At 38.7% G+C, this 22,133-nt stretch overlaps 1 protein-coding gene across 4 annotated transcripts in view; it reads left to right on the forward strand.

Moving 5' to 3' along the window:
• Positions 1–11,845, forward strand: part of ATP2C1 (ATPase secretory pathway Ca2+ transporting 1) — a 117,838-nt gene extending 105,993 nt beyond the window's left edge. For all 4 annotated transcript variants that reach the window (XM_082654261.1, XM_082654262.1, XM_082654264.1 and 1 more), the window contains 8 exons: positions 1,952–2,002; positions 2,949–3,115; positions 4,413–4,481; positions 5,105–5,221; positions 6,031–6,178; positions 6,709–6,804; positions 8,278–8,419; positions 9,682–11,845. In XM_082654261.1, coding sequence (XP_082510387.1) covers positions 1,952–2,002; positions 2,949–3,115; positions 4,413–4,481; positions 5,105–5,221; positions 6,031–6,178; positions 6,709–6,804; positions 8,278–8,419; positions 9,682–9,812 — 921 coding nt within the window. In that variant the 3' untranslated portion in view covers positions 9,813–11,845. The remainder of the gene's footprint in view (positions 1–1,951; positions 2,003–2,948; positions 3,116–4,412; positions 4,482–5,104; positions 5,222–6,030; positions 6,179–6,708; positions 6,805–8,277; positions 8,420–9,681) is intronic.
• Positions 11,846–22,133: the final 10,288 nt, after the last annotated feature.

Genomic DNA, 22,133 nt, shown 5'->3' on the forward strand with positions numbered 1-22,133 from the left:
GTGGCATGTGGGAGAAGAGGAGGAATGAGGGTGACTCCCCAGATTTAGAGCCTGAGCCATTGCAAGAGTGCACTTGCCATTGGCAGAGGATGTGAGGGAGCATGTGTTTGGGGAAGTAACAGGGGTTCTGTTTGGCATGTTTAAGTCTGAGATGGGATGTCTAAGAGCAAATGTGGAGTAGGTAGGTGGATTAGTTTTATCAGCCTGGATTTCAAAAGAGACAAAAAGGCATATAAATAAAAGCCAGATTTCTAAGGTGGGGTGAGATCCCCTAGGGAGAGACCTCTTATATTATAAAGAGCCCAAGAACTGAGTTCTAGAACACTCCAGAGTGTAGACTTCAGGGAGGCCTGGGGGACCCTGCACAAGAGGAGCAGCTGGAGAGGTAGGAGGGGGAGCCAGGAGAGTGTAGGGTGGTCCTGAGGCCAGGAGAAGAGGACGCCTCAGGAGGAGGGAGCAGTTGGCTGTGTGCGGGGTTAAGTCTCGGGAGAAGTGGCACTGGTGTCAGCAATGCAGAGTCTTTGGTGCTCTTGATGAGAGGTTTCAGGGCAGGGGTGGGGTTAGCAGCCTAATCAGGAGGGATTCAGGAGAGAGTGGAAGAGAGAAATGGGAGACAGCAGTACAGGCAGCTCCCTAGAGGAGTTTCGCTTATAAAGAGAAGGGGAAAGGAGGGTAGCAGCTGAGATAGGAAGGGAAGTTTTTGGTTTTGTTTTTCTTTAAATGGAAGGAATAACAACATGTTTGTACAATGATGGTAAAGGTGCAGCAGCAAGGGAAAATTTTTGATACAAGGGAGGGAGAATTTCTGATTGGTAAGAAGGTGGGATATTTGACCTGCACTAGAAACATATTCATGTTGTTCATTTTTAGTAAAAGGAGAGAAGAAGGGATACTGTCTGGATACAGCTATTGGATGGTGGGAGTTGTGGAAGTTTTCTCCTGACTGTTTTCTTTGAAGTAGGAAACAAGGTTGTCAGCTGAGAGTGAGGCTGGGGAAGGGGATAAATTGGAAGCATGAGGAGAGAAAACTAGTGTGGACCTATCCTCTAGGAGAGTAGGAAAGAGAACGGTGGGTTACGTGGGTATTAAGGTCACCTGGCTCGGGGGTGTTGGAAAGACTGATGGGAGGCAGTGGTTACAAATTCCTGTGGAACATGGAGGGTGGCCTCGGGAGCAGTGACTGGCCACAGGTAGTGAAGTACAGTCTTCTGTGACGTTCAGAACCGAGGATCTGTGACTGAAGAAAGGAATGGAGGGCACCTGCCCCCCTCTGTGCTTTCCTGGTGGTGCTATTGGAGAGGACTGTGGGAACAGCAGTGTGGGTAAGACTGGAGGGCCAGGGGATTTGTCGATGACTGGGGCACTGGGAGGGTTTCAGGAGACCAGAAGATGGGATCAGGAAAAGGGATTAAATATATTCTTTGGAGAGAGAAGATGGTATAAGCAGGTGGAGACACAGTGGAAGAGAGAGCGCCTAATGAATTAAGCTGAGTAGAAGAGCATGAATAGACACTTCATAGTGCTTAACAACAAAAAAAGGCTCGAGGGATGTTGAGAAGCAGCTGTTCTTTAAATCTCCTGAAGACAGGACAAAGGGAAAAGGCCATTTTAGTTGTGGAAGTGTCGAGGAAGCCTATGCAGGAGAGTTTTTCCTTTGTCTGTCTCTGAACGTTTCAAGAATAAGGCTGTTTTCTCTTCAGAGCTTAAACATAATGGGATAAACTGGGTAAATTGTTTAGATTGTGCATTTCTTATAGTACCTAAAAATTTGAAATGACCCTGTCAAATGAGTGTCCTAACAAATGTATGGCATATTCTTAAGTTTGATCTCTGTGGCAAAATACAGACAGTTTAAATTGATAATTTAAAAAATATTCTTAGTTATAAGTGCATAGGTTATTCTGATATTTCTTAATGTTGAAGATTTTTAGTGTATCCCGTGTTTTAACAGGTTGCGGTATTTTACAGAGCTAGTCCAAGACACAAGATGAAAATTATTAAGGTGGGTGTCTAAGAATCACACTGTTTTATCTCTGTATCCAAAATGCTACTGCTTGTCTTTCATTATGTTTGCTTTACTACTGGGAATATTGATAGAGCATTAAAGTCAGAAGTATTGTGAAGCAAAACAGGTAGTTTTTTAAAGCCTGAGATGGAAACATTAATAGAGAATTTAGTTTGCAAAGGAAGATGTAGAAGAAAACTTTAAGGAAATATCTGCAAATACAACCTTCTTTAAACATTTGAATAATGTAGAAATATGTTCTGACAGGAGGCTATAGCCAAATCATCCCAGTGTGAATAGGAATAATTACTTAGAAACTGAATAAACGCAGCAAGAAAAAAATGTTTTGAGAGTGTGAACAATGTTTAAAGGGCTATGATTGTTTATATTAGTCAAATATATACAAAGCAGCTGACATGGTACCATCAGTTCATGGACTTATTAATCACAGTAGTGCTCCATTGTACTGAGGTCACGGTTTCTCGGCCTTGGCACTTTGACACTGTGGGCTGGATAATTCTTCATTGTGAGGGGCTGTCCTGTGTGTTGTAAGTTTAGCAGCATCCCCGGCTCCTATCCTTTAGATGCCAGTAGCGTCCCTGAAGTCATGACAATCAGAAATGTCTCCAGACATTGCCAGATGTCCCCTGGGAGACAAAGTTGCCCTGTGAACAACTGTGTAATTGACTCTTCATCAGGCTCTACACATAGAATCCATAGAATTTTCACACATGGAAATATTAATGGCAGCTTTTTCTAAGCTTTATCTTAAGACCTCCATATATTTATTGAAGTTTTATTGAAAAAGTGATTGTCTGTTTTATTTCCAGTCTTTAATTATGTGGGAAAGAAAAAGAGAGAGGATTTGTTTATCCCCTTATCTGTGTGGAAGCAACATTTTAATCAGAACTCCTCCCTCCCGCTTCTCCCCTCTCGCCCCCAGTCTCTGCAGAAGAACGGGTCGGTTGTGGCCATGACAGGAGATGGAGTAAATGATGCAGTCGCTCTGAAGGCTGCAGACATTGGAGTTGCAATGGGTCAGACTGGCACAGATGTTTGCAAAGAGGCAGCAGACATGATCCTGGTGGATGATGATTTCCAAACCATCATGTAAGTTTTCCTTCAATGAATGCACATCAGAGAGTCTCCTCCCATCCTTTCTTGCACCCCATTCATATAAAAGACTTTAGCAGTTTTAGACATTGGATAAACTAAACTTTTTTACTAGATTAATTAATCTTATTTTGTGTACTAGTGTGTAGTTTGGAGGAAAATTATTTGTATGGAATGGACATAATAAATGGCAGGGCTATTCATTTAAGAAATATTACTGAGTACCAGCCAAGTGTCACATTTCCTGGCCACTAGTGTTGTGATACAGCAGTGAACCTTCATGTGGCCTTTATTCTAGTTAAATTCAGGCTCACAGGAATAAGCATGTGCCTGGCCTTACAGTAAGTATTATATATAAAGATCCCATCCATATCTGTTTCCTTCTGTCAGGAATTGTTCATGTTACTAATGATGCAGTTTATCATTTGAATAGATTTGTTTTCATCCACAGTTTCTAATTGCTTTAAGATTCTGCAATACCTGCTGGTTGTTTCACAGTGTTCAGGTGGAGGTCACTTGATAATCATCTCTTGAATGATCTAAGTCTTAGTTCAGTGATGCCCTGTGTGCCTCATTAACCCACTGTGGCCTCAAGTGGAGCATGTGGGCCCTCAGGATCCAGAATTGCTAGGCTCTTAAAAAGATATAAGATATTTAATTTCCATTCTTAGAATTGTATAAAAATCTTGGAAGATAGGGCAATATGTTTATAAAACACATATTTTCCTAGGTTGAGCAAAATGAATGAGAGAATTTACATGGATCTTTGTAAACCATGTTCTTTTTATAATTCTGGTACAACATATACCTAATTGTGTGTAGGAGCAACAGATGGCTTAAGTTCTATAAGTTTTATATGTCTCATTGCCATTTAATTTCTGACCTACATTAAATTAACCCCTTAACCATGCATGCCTCTTGTATCTTGAAGTAAAATAAACTTGGAGGGGTAAAGAAGATCATTATTTTAGTATTATAAATGTGTATTATTGTCTCTTGTGTAGAAACACAAGATGTGATTTTAATGTTGAAATGTCTTTTTAAGAATAAAAATTACTGTGTTATGAAATTAGTTCGGGTAGAGTGTAGCAGGCCAGACTTCATTCCTTGCCACAGTAGTGTTTCCTTTTTTTTTTTCCTAGTTTTAATTATGTGAAGAAAATAATAGATTTTCTTATTGATGTGTGTGTTTTATCAGTTGGAAATTTGTTTTCAAAATTAGTTCCACAGTATTGATATATCCTTATTTTTCTGTGATAATATTTTCTCACCTAATTTTATTTTTAACTTTCAGGTCTGCAATTGAGGAGGGTAAAGGAATTTATAATAACATTAAAAATTTTGTTAGATTCCAGCTGAGCACGTAAGTTTGTAAGAAGTTGTGACAAACTTATGGGTCTTACAGATAAATTATTTGCAAAGTAGAACTCAAGCAGAATGCCTACAAGCTTCTGGGCTCTATTTCTGAGGGTTGTCCATATGTAAAAGTTTTCCAGTGTGAAAATTGAATCCTGTCCTAAATGTAAAAATGGCATGATAAAGAGGTTCTAAGTGTGATAATTATTTGTCTGTATCATCATCAAAATATATAAACCTTTGTGGCTTATTTAATAGCTCCTGAAATAACTAAGAAAAGGGCGTCAAATTTTAATATTTCTTCTTGGTATATTTTTCCAAAAGTAGAAGGGCTTTTCTGTAGTCCAAAAACAGTTATGAAAATATCATTGAAACTGTTATCTGAACTCAATTTAAAAAAATCTTCCTCTATTTGAAGGTCTTTTATTAAAATGCTGTGGATCATAAGGGTTAACTCTTAGCTTCAAAATGTTCACACTAATGAAGCAGTAGGTTACTTGGAAATATGGGCTTCCTTTAAAAGAACAGTAGTAACATGAGAGTTTTAAATGCTAAGAAAGTGATTTCATAAAATTAGCAAGAATTATACTATGCTGACACATTTTTTAAAATGACTCTTTCTTTCGATAGGAGTATAGCAGCATTAACTTTAATCTCACTGGCTACATTAATGAACTTTCCCAATCCTCTCAATGCCATGCAGATTTTGTGGATCAATATTATTATGGACGGACCTCCAGCTCAGAGGTGAGAGTTTTCTCATGTAAATTTGAAAGACAAAGATGGCATGCTATCCTGATAATTAAGCTCTAAGACTTCATCACGGATAGCGTGGAAATCTCTGCAGCATCGTGTTTGTTATAAATTGTGTGATGTGAGCATATCATTTATTCTCTTGGAGTGCTCATTCATGCATTATGATCTGAGCTTTTAGGCTGTTAGATGCCCAGCCTTACGTTGAGAACCCAGGAGGGAACAGTTGCAGTCCCTGTCCTCGAAGTAAGCTTTTTGTTTCTTAGAATAGGTTGTAATGGAGAAATCTCTGGCTTTAGTGCTATTACCAAAGTTCTGTTGCCAGTCTTAGAGACTTTGGGAAAGTATTGAAGGGCCTAAGCATCTAAGTATCTTCTTTTATAATAATGGGGCCCTAGATGTTGCTTTCCTAACACAGAGTGATACATGTCAGTGACCGTTACAACAAATTATCCTAGTTGAAACTTCCTTGCATGAAAGATGGTTCAAAGTCCAGTTGGTAGGTCATATATTTCAGGCCATATTTGGAATAAGTAAAGCTATATGTAAATAAAATTTGGGCAATTTTTTGAATTTGATTATCAGTCCCCTCCCAAACTGTGCCAAATAAACAAAAAAGGAAAGAGTGATAAAATCTTTGGTTATTTTCAAGTGATCATAGCCAAGGTTTTCTTCATGATTCAACATTTTGTTTCCAAAACAAGACATTTAGTTTCCAGGATAATTGAGGTCAATGAAGTTGTGAAAGTAATAAATCCAAATCTTACTTAAAACTTTAATTCACTTTTCTGTTTGTTTTGAAGCCTTGGAGTAGAACCAGTGGATAAAGATGTCATTCGTAAACCTCCACGCAACTGGAAGGACAGCATTTTGACCAAAAACCTGATACTTAAAATACTTGTTTCCTCAATAATCATTGTTTGTGGGACTTTGTTTGTCTTCTGGCGGGAGGTATACTCACTGGATAAGCTGCTTTATTAATATTCATTCTGCACAGTAGGACTCGGTTATTTTTGTGTATTAAACAGAAGGCTGGAAGTTACGAGAGCTCTTTCAAAAATAGAATAAAAACATTTAAACATAGTTTGATTTCAGTATTTATGGGTTAATAGAATTCCTGATTTATATATTAGAGTTATTTAAATCTGCAGAGAAGTATCAGATACAATAAAAATTAACATGAAAACTTGGGAAGAAGGTAGAAAATCTGGGTCTTTAATATAGCTACTTTCATGTCATCAAAAAAGTTCTTTTAGTATCCAGTTTATGGTTTGGGAAAGGACTTTTTACTTTATGTAGACTACAGCTATTCATTAGGTGACTTATTTAAATGGCGTTTGGGAAATTTAGGTTGCTTATATGTTTTATATCTTAAACTAAAGCTATTTCATTCTGAGAGGAAGAAAATATTAACCCTTTAAAAGCATGTAGTATTTGTTCATTAAATTCAGCCAGCTGAAAATCTTGTTTCCTCTCGACAGCTGCGAGACAACGTGATAACACCTCGGGATACAACAATGACCTTCACATGCTTTGTGTTTTTTGACATGTTCAATGCACTAAGTTCCAGATCCCAGGTATGCTTAGGTGATCTTAGCTGACTAATTCAATTGGGTTAGGGTACTCTCTAATTGTAAGTGGGCAGGGTTTTTAGCTTTGCTTGCTTTTGTAGCCATCGTTATAGCTCCGGATATAGCCTTCCTACAAACATGGGCCTCCAGAATGTGTCCTAAGAGGGATGGGGCATTTGGGGAGATAAGCCTTAACTTTGGCTAGGAGATCAAAGTAAATCACAGGTGTCATCACCTGATTTTTCTTCTTTTCATTTTCTTATTATCTGTAGCTATATGATAGGTTCAAGTTAACATTATCTGAGGGTAGGACAAAGCTCATGGCTTGTGCTAAGATGGTATTAGCCTCATTATAGAAGCAAGTGTTGTTAGAAGTCCAGGAACAGCTTTGTGCATATTAACTTTTTGTCATTTTTTCTATCAGTGTGTCAAAGCTTAGGACATTTAAAATTTTCTTTTCTTCCCATGCTTTATCTTAAGGTGGATTGCCTTCTCTCTCTCTTTTTTTGAAAATTTATTTATTTATTTATCCTTGGCTGAGTTGGGTCCCCGTTGCTGCGCGTGGGCTTTCCCTAGTTGCGGCAAGTGAGGGCTACTCTCCGTTGTGGTGCGCAGGCTCCTCACCGTGGTGGCTTCTCCCGTTGCGGAGCACAGGCTCTAGGCATGCAGGCTCAGTAGTTGTGGCTTGTGGGCTCTAGAGCGCAGGCTCAGTAGTTGTGGCACACGGGCCTAGTTGCTCCGCAGCATGTGGGAACCTCCTAGACCAGGGCTTGAACCCGTGTCCCCTGCGTTGGCAGGCGGATTCTTAACCACTGTGCCACCAGGAAAGCCCTGGATTGCCTTCTCTTGATTGAAGTGCTTTGTTAGAAAATAATGGGCTAGAACCTAATGGTACTTTTCAGAGCATGTTGTTCTTAGAAACTAGCTACATTTGAGGCCTGACTGTTCATTTCAATTTAAGAGCACCATATAAATCCTTAACTATATCTATTACCATTCACCATGCTAGAACTTTCCAAGTACAGTGAATTGCCATTAATTTAGACTAATTTTTGAAGAAGCTTTAGTATTTGGTTTTTGTTTTATGAAAGGCATTTTTACTTTTTCACTACACATGTAACTAAGTCCATTCTTCGAGAAAGGTTTTTAGATTATGTACCTTAATGAGTGATAGAAATGATTTAGCAAAATTATCATATACAAATAAAGTTTCTTATGCTTTGGAGGACTAAAAGAAGTTTCTGTGGTCTTTATGTTTTTAATAGCATCACTCTTAAAGCCCTTGATGAAGAGAAGCTGCTTTAAAATTTACCCTATTCCATTTATATTATTCCAAAATAAGAGTTAAAATTTAGAGATTCATGGTACTACTATTGTAGAATTCAGTCCAGGTTACTAAAAATTGGAGGTGAGTGTAATAATAAAGAAGTTGTTTCTGTGACCAAGGAGTAATAACTGAACTCTCTGCTCTGCCAACAGACCAAATCTGTGTTTGAGATTGGACTCTGCAGTAATAAAATGTTTTGCTACGCAGTTCTTGGATCCATCATGGGACAGTTATTAGTTATTTACTTTCCTCCACTTCAGAAAGTTTTTCAGACCGAGAGCCTAAGTATACTGGGTAAAGTATATATATAATTTATATATTATAAATGAGCTGTATTTTCTAATGCATTTGTTCTAAGAAAAATTTTCTTCTAAAAAGTGAAATAAGTGGCTTGCTTTGAAAAATGTATGTGCTCTGTTTTCTCATTTGGAAATGTTCAGGGGAGTCACTCTCCCAACTCTAGGTTTTAAACTTCTTTTGTAATTTTTTTCTTGTTAATTTTTTATAGGTTGTCACTTGTCAAAATCATATTTGGTGATTCTGAAAGATAGCAAATCAAAACGTGTTACAGAGTAATTGTAGTTTATAACTTTTTAATCTTGTATGAAGAAGAAATTAGACTTAAGCTCACTGAAAACCAAATGGCTCTTCTTTAAAATTACCATTTTGATTGTTAAACTAATATTTTCCTATTCTTATTTGCTAATTTGCACATTCTTATTTTATGAAATAACAGCACTAATAGCAGAGAGTTTCATTAAGCTGATGTGAAGACAGTCATTATTATTTCACAGACTGTGCATTAAATGCATCACCATACAGTACATTTAAAAGTTAATCTTCCTATGTAAGTGTGAGAACGGACGCATTTTATGATAATGCTAGTTCTAATTCTTGGGTTTTTAAAGGTAATTTGGATATTTATGAATCACTGTATTTTTTGCTGTAAGTTAAAGTTTACCTTAGAGTTGAACTAGTTTAATTTCAAGATTTTAATTTCATATTCATATTCCTTCCTCTTTAAAAAAAAATGGAGTTTTAAGGAGACCGGTGCAGTTGTTTGAAGCAGTAAATAAGAACGAGATAGTGTGGATACCATTGTAAAGATATGGTCTTTAAACAGTGACTTTCAAGTGGAATAAGATGCAGATTTCTAAGTAATCTTCAGATAGACATTTAAAAAATCAAATTAGTCACCACTGCTTGAAGAGCCTTTAAAAAAGGCTGTGTGATCTATTAAATAGAAAACTCCTCTAGTGTTGCTGTTGTTAAAGGTTGTGGTTCTCGGTTATGGTTCAGGGGAAGCAGTCAGAGGACTTGAGTTCTAGTTCTCTGGCTGCTGCCTGTCCTAGCTGTGTGACTTAGATAAGTCATTTAGTACCTTTGAGCCTTACTTCCCTTATTTTTAAACTGAGGCCGATTGTGGCTACTTTGTGGAATGGTTGAGAAATAATGTATTTTAAAGGCTGTGGTAAAATGCTAGAAAAACATAAGTCATTAAGCTCTGCAACTGTAAGTTTAAAGAATTGTAAAACCCAACTTACTTTCTCTTGCAGATTTGCTCTTTCTTCTGGGTCTCACCTCGTCAGTGTGCATAGTGTCAGAAATTATCAAGAAGGTTGAAAGGAGCAGGGAGAAGATCCAGAAGCCTGTTAGCTCGACATCGTCGTCTTTTCTTGAAGTATGATGCATATTGCATTCTTTTATTTGCAAACTAGGAATTGCAGTCTGAGGATCATTTAGAAGGGCAAGTTCAAGAGGATAATGAAGATTTGAGAACTTTTGAACTTTTTATTGACTAAAAATGAGTGTTGAAGACTTGATTTGAGACTTTAACCTGCTGACAGTCCCAAATGAAATTATGCAACTTTGATAACATATTCCTTGATTTAAATTGGCTTTTGCGATTGAGTGGAACTTCGTAAAGTGTATGGGCAGTTATTTAATTTAAAAAACAGGCAAAACCTGAACCACCTTCTGCACTTAAAGAGGTCTAACAGTTCAAATACACAATCTATCCTAGATAAATATGATTTTTTTTTAATTTTTAAATATTGTACTATTTATGGTGGTGGGGCTTTCTTACTAATACACAAATAAATTTAATCATTTCAAAGGCATTCTGTTTGGTTTAGAAGTTGATTCACAGGAGTGCCATATTTCAGCTACTGTATTTCCTTTTCCTGCAGTGTAAGCAGCTCAGCTACCTTGTGTTACCATTTTTGTTATCTCAAGTTTTTTTGCACAGGATGTGACCACTGTCAGATCACTGTTCTTTTCTTTCTTTTTGTGATTGAAAAGCTTATACTGCAATTTGAAGTAAATGTTTGCTTTTCTTAGTAAGTGTAAATGGTTGCCTTTTCTTTTTCTTCTTCTTTTGGTTTTTGGTATGAGTCTTTGGTCTAGCACAGTTAATACAGGGCTGTGGAGTGGCATTCTAGGTAGGGTAGCCATGTCTGTAATTAACACTTAGTCATGGAGTCAAAAAAATTTAAGACTGGTTGGGCTGATATTTATAGCAGGTGATGTTAATGTGTTATGCCTTCTTTTAGAGTTAAATATCAATACATACTTTGTCAAGCAGCACCTTGACAAAGTCATCTCCTAAATATAAATCTAAGTACCTCACCTGAATATCTGAATTTTATTACTTTTTAGTATCTTTTTATGTGTACTTAAAAAAATCTTTCTTATGAAGTATAGAGTGGTAAACTTAAAGAATAAAAAAGCCCCAAACCTAAACAGATGGTTTATGAAGCAGAGTTTAAGTGGAAGATTCTGTGCTGACCTTTACTCTTTGTGTATCTACAGCTTTTGGGCTTAGGTTGCAGCACAGCCTGGAGGCTGCCCCTCTCCTGCTTCCACCATTGTCCTCTGCCTTGTTCTGCTTCACTGGGCGTGCTAGAGAAATAGATTTGCTCTTGGAATGCCATCAGTTTTTGTAATAGCTGGATGAGGTATAGGTAATTTGTTTTGAGTGTGTGGCAAATTTGGGCCAGAAATTCAAAATTAGAAATACATTTTCCTGTTGAATATTTCTCTCTGAAACAGAAACGGGTCTCAAATTCTTCCATGTTTAATTCTTCCTGAAGTTATTGAATTTTGCATTTTATAATTAATTTTTTAAACTGTCAGGATAAATCGCTCTCTAGTTTTTACCACCAATATTAAACTGCACTGTTAGCACTGAAGTACTGTTGTTAACGATAGGAAAGATACGTATTCTTTGAGTCTTGTTACTGAAACAGTTTAATATAAGGACCTGAGATATCTGCAGTTTATTCTGCTTTACTCTTTAAGGCTAGATAGTCAAATGTACATGGAAACCATTGTCTAATCAACTTTATCTTTAATGATGGTGATGTATCATATCTAAGTTTTGTAATGAGTTTTCTTCTCTGTTACAAGGACTTGAAATATGAAGTGCACGTCAATCTTCTGCTTTGCAGTTTAGGTTCAGAGTATGACTCATATGAAATAAATGTGCCTATCGTATTGTTCAGATTTTAAACCTTCCCCCAGAATGATTTATTTTCATAAGTTAATGTTCTTCCAGTTGGGACTGTTCACATTAAAATCATATGGATGTTGAAGATACAGAAATTAGGCAGTACTCACAGTACATTGAATCTGTGATTTAAAAAGAAGTGAAATGTACGGTTCAGATATACTACATCTGTATAACAGATTTCCCATAGTAAAATGACAAATTAGGGTCTGTGTGTGTAGTTTACATAGCATATTATCAGAATTAGCATGGATAAATCAAATGCACTGGTATCTAAATTTAAAATTTTTCCCCATTTCCTGGCCCTGGGGCTTGCTAGAGTCCCTAACAATACTAACTTATGTGATTTTTCCCTGTTAGACTACCTCATGAAGTTTTTTGACTTCAAAGTGATTAAATATCAGGGAAGAAAAGGAGCTTTAATTCACCAACTAGGTAGATAATCCTCAAATGATTCATACTGGCAGCAGAGGAACAAGGCTTAGCATGTTCTCTCAGATTTTTGCTGGGCATTTCATGACCCAGAAATGGAACAGCCTGAAACCAGGCAACCTAAAAATCCTACCCCCTCAGGACACAGACTTCATTAAATAGCTGTAACCACACCCACAAGGATAAAACACATTTTTTACCTTTCATACCCATGCAAGGTACATCTTTTACATTGGTAATCTTTGTGAAGTCATTTCAAGTTTTGATCTCTTTCATATAGTACCTAAGTAAAGTGAGCACTGGCCGTATAACAGCTTCTCAGTGAAATGAATTGGTGGCAAACAATAAATATAAGATCTAAGAACCTTAATTAACTTTACCTTGCTTTCTGCCTCTGTCACTTGGCAATTCGTGCATTTTACTTCTACGTTTGACTCACTCAATTTAAATGGATGAATTAATTATCATTTCAGTAAACTTTTCTTTAGTACCTAGAATGTACTAGGAATAGAAAGGTGGTGGCATCCCTGCCCTTCAAGAGCTCATGGACTGTGTGTTAGCTGAGGATGTAACTGTTAACAGGCTGTCTGTTGAAAGTTAGTAGTGGTCTGCACCTTTATTTTAAAAATACACATACAGTAAAATGAGTCCAGCACACATTTTACTAGAAGTTTCCCTTAAGATTGGCATTTGGAAATCTTTGAAATGCCTTTTTAGAGTAAGCTGCAATCCAAACAGTAGCTGATTTGCATACTATAACACGGTGTGGATAAATGTTAATCCTAACTGGTATGTGACTAGACAGACAGATTATCCTGATAATTAAGCTTCCTTGAGATCAGTTAGCACTTGGTATGACTTAACTTTTGTTGGGTTTGGGGGTTTGGTTTTCAGAGTTAGTTATTGTTAATAATGGATAGTGGTTAACCAATCCTTGATATTAATGTAGGTATAATAGTCTGCAAATATTTTGGTAGGTTTAGATTTGGGAAGTTCTCAGTCTTAACTCTGGAAACCAAAGTGAAATATATGTGGTACAGTGGTAAGTGCTGCCCCAAGTGCTGCAGTAGCCAAAGGAGAGAAATAACTTCGTAGGAGGAGGTTGTCAAATTTCCTAGAACTAGTGGCATCCGAATCAAGCCTTAAGTTGAGAATCTCCAGCCGAGAACAGCAGGATATTGTAAACAAATGGCATAGCCTCTGCAGAGGTGTTGGTGGGGTCTGGAAGGAACAGGTGAAAACCACAGGAGTCTGGGGCTAGGGCAAGGAGAGTATATATAATGTGAGGGCTGGACAGATAGGCAGGAGGAGCCTAGTGGTGAAGGTAAAGACATTTAGCTTGTAGCCTGCTGTAGGATTTCAAGACTGTGATAAGAGTTTGGATTTTTGTCTTGTAACATGCTGATGGAAGCTCAGAGGGTGGACTGTAAAGACAAAACAGAGAGACTGATTAGAGAATTGTAGAAGCTTAAGAGGTAGAGGGACTGAGTTGTGGCAGTTAGTATGGAGAGAAAAACATGGGATTTCTGCCTTCTAAGAGAGAGCATTGACATGACCCGATGGGAGGAGAGGAAGATACTGCAGCTTCTGGCTTTCTGGCTTGGCTACTAGAGCTGTTGAGAGAATTACCAGAGCCAAGCAGCTTTTAGTGGGACACAGGTCAATTTGAAGTGTGAAGTTTGTGATGTCCTTTCCCAGTGGATATGTTGGATGAGGTTTCTAGCACAGAATGAATTAAAGCCATGGCTGACTCATTATGAGGTAGTAAGAAAATATTAATAATTTCTTGTTACAAGCATCTATTTTTTTTTATTTTTGATAAAAGTAAACCAATAAATGAATGTAAACTCAGCTTTGACAGAGTAAGTTTTTTTTAAGTAATTTCTTTAGTATAGTTATTAAGAATTTATGGTAGGCAAGTAGAAAACAATGTTGTTTTTCTTTTTTGTTTCCATTTTACTCATAATTCTTCCTTGGATCTTTCTAGCCTCATATCTCACGCATGATGTTCCAACACAATCCACTTACTGGTGTTTTTGGACAGTATTCCTTCAACTTGAAATACTTTTTCCTCTGTTTCAATTTAAGAATCAGAGTTTTTACCTGTTCTTCAAAGTCCAGCTGAAGAGCCAACCAGGATGGCCTTTCCAGGTAGCTCTAAAGGTGCATGTGTCTGTGTGTGTGTGTGGTGCAGTTTCTTGTAAATACTGTTAAGAAGAAATGCAGCCGTAAGTTTGGGCATAAAATTGTGGGACTTTATTTCTTAGAAAGCATTAAAATTTTAAGTCCAAGCCATGTAAGTGATACATCTGGACAGGAAATTTGCTATAATCTTTTCATTCAGAATAAGTTGAGGTGGTGAAATTTGGGTAGGAAAAGTATTTTGAGGCTTTAGTTTTGATCCTTTGCAAGTTCTTCTCTATCTAGACCTGCCAGCATTCCCGTGTACATGTGAGTGTGGGGCCTTCCTCAGTCTGCTCTGCTCCAGGTAGGCAGTGTTTCCTGTGCAGATCACGGGGCCTACCCGGCTCTGCCGTTCCACTCCCTTTGTGTTCAAGTCTAGCCAGATTGACAGACACCCTGGCAAAGGCCCCATGTCTGCAGTGGCCCCATGGCTGTCGGCCTGGCTGAACTGCCTTCATGCATCAGTCCAGGTCACATCAGTATTTCTTCAGCAGTAATTGCACTGCTCTACTTAGGTAAGGGTAGAAACCAACTCTCACAGTATTAAGAGCACACAGTGCCAGAAATTGGGCACACTGTTCTACATGACCATAGAGGTCCATTTTTGTTTTCTGAGTGTTTCCAGTTTTTGAACTCAAAAATATGCCTTTGATACAGGTGTTTTTTTTTTTTTAATACCAATTCACTCAACTGTATTAAAAGCAATTTTCTATTAAGGCTTTTCCTGTGATAAGTATAGTTAGAAGTGACAGTTTGGTGTCATCTATGGTCATAAATAAAATACCATAATGCTTTGACCATTTACTGTTTTTTCATCAGGTCTGCATCTTAAAAGCCAATATGAAACAACTTGTGAGTCTCACAAAATACTGTCTTTGAGCAGTATATAGCAGGCCCCAAACAGATGGCAGAAAAATGTATGCTTGATAGGAAAAACATGAAAAACTTTATATTTAAGCATGTTAGATCGATTTTAGGGAGTTAATAAATGAGTATGTCTTCATGGTCCTTTCTCATATTCATCCATATAGTTGCATAATAAGATTGCATTAGAATTTATAAGCATCTTTCTTCATGGAACAGGTCTAGATAGCCCATGAATTAGTTGGAGGTGTTACAAGTTAGGGAAACAGCTTATTTTAATACCTTCCTAACTTACCCATGTGGGGCTGTTGATTTAGTTTTGAGGATGACAGACTACTGCCCACAAGTTTTATTGGAACACAGGTACGCACATGCACTTCCATATTGTTACCACTGTATTCATGCTGGGGTTTTACAGAAAAAAGTTGCCTACTCATAGATATTCACAAAGAGCAAAATAGGCCTATGCATTGCATTCAGTGGACCAGAAAGGAAGTGGCATCGATTTTCTCTACCGTCCAGTTTCTCTGGGATGGTTATTCTCTCTGGGATGGATGCCACTGATACCAGATTGGCTGTCAAAGACTCAGTCTGTTCTCAGAACGTCATCAACAGGAAGGACATGCCAGCTGTTGTCTGTCCCACCTCATCACCAAGGCTCCCTCTTCCTACAGCGGGTGAGGTGTTCTGATCTGTTGTCCCATCTGAGTTGTGCTCCTCAACACACACACACCACACACACAACTTGCCTAAGTTTCTACTGCAGAGTCTGCTCTTCTCTGATCCACCTGCCCCTCCCACCCCCTTGGATCGACAGGAGAAGTGGGGGCTTCCCTCTCATCAGTTGCTTTTTCCTAACACACAGAAACGGGTGTCATTGTTTGTGCAGGCTTACTATCAGTCCAGTCTTAGGGAAGAACAGAACCTTCTAAACCAAAACATATTTGCACAGTCTTTATATTTCTAAGGTAAAGTTATGACAGTATTTCTTAGTGAATTCTCCTTGGCTGTCCAACCTATCAAAATAGCTTTACAGAATGAATTATGGTTATTATACATAATAGGGTCAGTTTCTTTGTTTAAAACAAAAACAGACACAACTTGCATAAATCTGGGAGCTTGAAGGGCTACAGTGCTTTGTGATTGGGAACTTGGATTTGTGGATGTCACCATTCCCAGATTTCAATACCAAAGGCCCCCTGCCCACCATTTTTACCTCGTTTTCCTTAGTTTTGGGGGGCAAGACAAGGGAACCTCAGAAGATTGCTCTCTTGATGCCATCCTTCCTAGAGTCTTCAACTATACAAACATTTCTGATTATAACAGTACAACATACTCATTGGAGATATTTGTAAACAGAGGAATAGGAGAGGAAAACATTTCATAATCTCAACACCCAAAGACTAATCTAGGCTCCAGACATATATCCAGCTGCCTAGCAGCTAATTTCTCAACACTTAAGCACCTAAAAGCTGTGTTTAACATATCCCCAACAGAACCCCCTGGTTCCCTCATTTCCCCGCTACACCCCATCCTACACAAATGAATGACAACTGAATAGGAAATCTGAAAACAGGGTTCTTTCCAGTCTTTTAATGAAAGCATAAAATGCTGTTTTTAGCAATTTTAGCAATAATTTGTAGTGTTTCTCATGGGTATGTTTATAAACCCTATTTTTTTTAGAGTAATGTTAATATGTATTTACTCAAAGGCTTCCACGTCAGAGCAAGTTCACCTTAATAGGTAGATTAATCCACATCCTCCATTATGAAGTAGAGCTCATTACTGTGTATCCATGACAGCAAGCATTGAGACTGAAGAGTAGACTTGTATTTCCTGTCAACATCCTTTGATTTATTCCCCCATTACGAGGAAGACACATGAACCAGACAGAGGAAGATATGGGGGGAATGATGGCTGGATACACACGTGGCCGTTTTTCAAGAAGAACCAGCACTTCAGTTAATCCTCCAAGAAGCGCTAATTATATGTATCAACACACCTGGAAAGTTTTCCTAATCTTGTATGCTAGCTCATGCGATGGTACTGGGTTGGCCAAAAAGTTCGGGGCCAACCCAATGTTTTCACAGAGTCAAATGATTCAGTCTCATAAAGTATCAAAAATCCAGTATTGAAATACTCTGATTGTTTCATTTTGTTTTTTGCAAAAATATTCCTAGGTATTCCTCGATCCTCATGACCGGGTTACATTGTACACAGAAATCTCCAAGTATCTCCTAAAGTGATAATGAGAAAATTTCTTAAAATATGTATGATTTAGCTGTTTTAACCAAACATTTAGCTATATTAACCAAATATCTAAAATGTTACCTATTACTAGTTAGGACTAAAAGTGATTGCATGTGGGGGAATTCCCTGGCAGTCCAGTGGTTAGGACTCAGCACTTTTACTGTTGTGACCTGGGTTCAGTCCCTGGTTGGGGAACTAAGATCCCGCAAGCTGCACAGGAAGGCCAAAAAAAAGAAAAGGTGATTGCATGTGTACTGCAACATGTTCATGTGAAATTTCTCTCCCTGAACACTGAATCCAGTGAAACTAGCTGGAACACTTTTCCATGTATTACCTCTTCATTTCTTTCTCCCATTATAACAGACTGGTATGCTTCCTGAGGGAAGTCCATGCCTTTGAAGTTTAAAACGTTCTTCCTCAGCATTAAGTTCTCATCTTAGAATTTTTACAGCTGGATGGGCTTCAATTTTTTTTTTTTTTTTTTTGCGTTACGCGGGCCTCTACTGTTGTGGCCTCTCTCGTTGCAGAGCATAAGCTCCGGACGCGCAGGCTCAGCCGCCATGGCTTACAGGCCCAGCCGCTCCGCAGCATGTGGGATCTTCCCGGACCGGGGCACGAATCTGCGTCCCCTGCATCGGCAGGCAGACTCTCAACCATGCGCCACCAGGGAAGCCCACGGGCTTCAATTTTAGCATTATTTAGACCTGGAAAGAAATGCCAGAGCAACGTATCCTGTATGGTTCAGAAAGCTGTTGCTTCAAGTGGAGAGGCATCTTTTTAATACATCTGTCCAAAAGAAATAGTATTTCATTTCAAAGTGATAACAAATACAGAAGCATTTCTAGCTGCCTTGACTGAAATGCACCAATGAAAGACATTATGAGATAAATACCGAGTACCCCACAAACACTGCCCTAAGAATACAAGGTCACTATCTCTGGAGTGAAAGTTTGTCCTCTTACAGAAGTGGAATTATTTCTCCTGGTCTTCGGAGTGACTGCTTGCTGGATGCTGGTTGGGTTCATGGTGTGCCAACCAGCCAGAGAGCATGTGCTAGAGAGCAGTGCCCAGTGAACTCTGGAAACCTCACTACTGGGGAGACCGTGTTTGGTTTCCTTAGGGTTATGGGGTAGGGCCAGGATATAACCCGTGCAGCTGCAGGAAGAGGTTAATACCTGCTCTTAATTTTCTCCTGTCTCTAAACATATCCCAAACTCTTTCAAATTGGGTTTAAAAACACTACAGAAAATTCCTTGATAACAAGAAAAAAGGACAAGAGGGGCAAAGTGCTCACACAGGGCTAGTTCCTTCTGGTCTTTATTGTTTCCTGAGGTTGAGCTTGGCTGCCTGTTCACACTTCTCCGCTTTTCAGTGTGGCTTCAGCCTGGCAACTCTGCTAAAGCTGCTTTAAAGTTCTCACATTCTTGCCCTTCTCATCTCAGCCATATTTAATAGTGTGGACCTGCTTTGCCTCTGCAAAATTCTGCCATGAGCTCTGGCAGCCACTGGTCTCATGGTGCCTTATGTTTCTGCCCAGTACCCTCACTTCTCCCAGATCCCTTGCTTTGCTCTTGGGCTCATGTGTGGATGTAACAACGACTGTCATTTATGGCATGTTTTTAGTGCCAGCGACTATTCTAAGTAACTTAAAATACATGTCATTTTATCCTTAGACGACAGCTTGAATTATTCTGATCCCTATTTTACAGATAGGGTAACTGAGGCATAGTCACTGATTCATTTATTTTATGCACAAAGGAGGAAAAGATAATTGTAAGATCTTTCTAGCTATAAAGGTCTTTATCTTCTAAAACTAATTAATTTGAATAAGAAATCCAAATGCAAATACTGAAATAAATTTGAATTCTTTTTTGTCATAATTATAATGAAAGGCCTTTAGAATTTATATTTATAGGATATACATATTCAACTTTCCAGGTCCAGGTATCTCAAAAAGGACTTGTACAAATAAAAGTTTAATCACAGCCTAACACAGAAGATTACATTATAGTGTTCTTCTCTCTCCAACTTTATTCCTAAAATTTATTGATCTTCGGTGTCCAGAGTTCTTTTTGTTACTTAAATTGCTAATTGAAGACTTAACATCCCCAAAGACTCAGGTGAGATTTCATTAGCTAGAACTGAATCAGAAACAACAAGGTTTAAAGACTTGATTAGAAAATGAAACAGGTTTTCAAAGTTGGGACGTTCTACACATGTGCTCCTACTGCCTCCTGTACCTCATCCCAATCACATCCCTTTCTCTTAAAGCCAAGCTCAAAAGCCATGTCCGAGAATCCTCTGATTTAGCCTCGTCGTCCTTGGGACTGCTGTCTCCTGATTATATAGCCTTCAGTCTGCAGTTTGCCATTTGCACCTGACCGATTGCATCATAAAATGTTCTCTCATTATTTCATTGTTTTACCTCCCCAAACAGCTTACACAAGCATGACTTTTGGGGGTTGGGTACTGTGTCCTGTTTCTTTGGTAAACCCCCTCAGATGTCTTGTGGAGTGCTTGCAACCTCTCGCTTAATATATACAGGAGAAGATATATACTGGGGTAGGTAACTTTACTGAATTCTCAGAGAGTAAGAGTTAATGGACATTCGATTTTAACTCCTTTACTGCAAAGCTGGGTAGTTTCAAGTGAATGGCCCTGCCCGATTCCAACAGTTAGAGAAAGGAACCTGTTTTCTTATGACTACTGAATGAAGGCCCCTTGGCTTGAAAAATTCCTGTTAATGAAAGAAAAAGGTGAATGATATAATTCAATTGACTTTAAATTCTATAGCCCTACACTCTTCAGTTTGGTGCCTATCAAACGAGTCACTTGGCAAAGTGGAACTGGGAAGGAATAGTGTTTCATGCAAGGCTGGTGATTTTTTTTTAATAAGTATATTCTTTTAAAAAAGATAAATTTATTTATTTATTTTTGGGTGTGTTGGGTCTTCATTTCTGTGAGAGGGCTTTTTGTAGTTGCGGCGAGCCGGGACCACTCTTCATCGCGGTGCGCAGGCCTGTCACTGTCGCGGCCTCTCTTGTTGCGGAGCACAAGCTCCAGATGCGCAGGCTTAATAGTTGTGACTCACGGGCCTAGCTGCTCCGCGGCATGTGGGATCTTCCCAGACCAGGGCTCGAACCCGTGTCCCCTGCATCGGCAGGTGGACTCTGAACCACTGCGCCACCAGGGAAGCCCAAGGTTGGCGATTTTATAAAGCAGTGTGGATGAGCCAGGAAATAGGACACTCATACTGGTATAATTTCCAGATTGGCCCCCAGCTCCAGGAATCAATGAAGACAATTTTGATACAAAGATCTTACATGCTTATAGTCCCCATTAGATCCGTTATTTGCTGGAAAAATACGTGTCTTCTCAAAAATCGATGCATATGACTGCTCTTTTCTTGATTCTTTTGGGAATAACGATCTCTTTAGAGACGAAAACAACCTTACTGTGAAGCCCCATGCACTCTTAAAAATTTTCTTATTTCAAAAACTCTTATATGAAACAGAAGCCAGTCTTTTAGGCTTGAAAACTTTAGGAGCCTGTGAGATTTTGTTTTTGCCTTTTGTAAAGGCTAAAGCCAGTTAGCCCTTGGGAGGTTTGGGCTTAGTATGGTATGGTACCTCTAGGAAAGTGCAGAGAGTTGCTTACCAGATGTTAATTACTGAACACAGGCCTGCTCAAAAAATAGCTGAAAACCACATTTAGCGCTGATGGAATGTATCAGTGAGAGAGAAGAAAGGAGGAACACAATTTGTATGAATACATAAAAAAATGAAGGTTGGAGTGTACTTTCAGATCTTCATATGTTGCCCAAATATATTCATTCCACTTGCCTTTCTATTTTCAAGTTCTTTATTTGGAACTGGCCGTGCCCTCACAGTTCTGTAACAGGTGTTTGTAATGTTAGTAGCCTCAGTGTGTTCCAGAGCAGTGCCTTTCAAAGTCTTGACTGCAGTCCACAGTAAGAAATAACACTTTGCACAACCATCTAAGCTATGAAATGCATATCTGATATATTCCATTTAAAAATGCTGGTTATGACATCAAATTAATTGCAGATCCCATTAATTGGATGCTGTTTCTTCTTTTGTTGGGACCATTACAGCTTCAATTTCTTTTCTAAAAACTGGAGCACATAGGGCTTCCCTGGTGGTGCAGTGGTTAAGAATCCATCTGCCAATGCAGGGGACACGGGTTCGAGCCCTGGTCTGGGAAGATCCCACATTCCACGGAGCAACTACGCCTGTGCGCCACAACTACCGAGCCTGTGCTCTGGAGCCCGTGAGCCACAACTACTGAAGCCCATGCACCTAGAGCCAGTGCTCCACAACAAGAGAAGTCACCATGATAAGAAGCCCGCGTACCACAACGAAGAGTAGCCCCCGCTCACTGCAACTAGAGAGCGCCCGCGCGCAGCAATGAAGACCCAACACAGCCCAAAATGAATAAACTAAAAAAAATAAATAAAAGAAATTAAAAATAAGTAAAATAAAAACTGAAGCACATCTAAAATGCTCATCAGCCCTGCCATGGGCTCTTTGACAAAGTACTTAAAGGTCTCCTTTTCTGTCTGGCTTCCTCAGGTCTATCTTCTGGGGCCCAGACCTTTCATAGTAAAGGATGAAGAGGAGATAGTTGTAAAAAAGTTGTGTTAAATGATGATAACCCAGCTTCAGCTTATAGGAAGTAAATGATGTAGGACTTCGTTCTTTCTGAAAACATAGCTTGGCTGAGTTGCCACAATTTGAAGGTTATAGACTA

This window comes from Grampus griseus (genome assembly GCF_964374135.1).
Source record: "Grampus griseus genome assembly, chromosome: 5".
Classification (NCBI taxonomy): domain Eukaryota; kingdom Metazoa; phylum Chordata; class Mammalia; order Artiodactyla; family Delphinidae; genus Grampus; species Grampus griseus.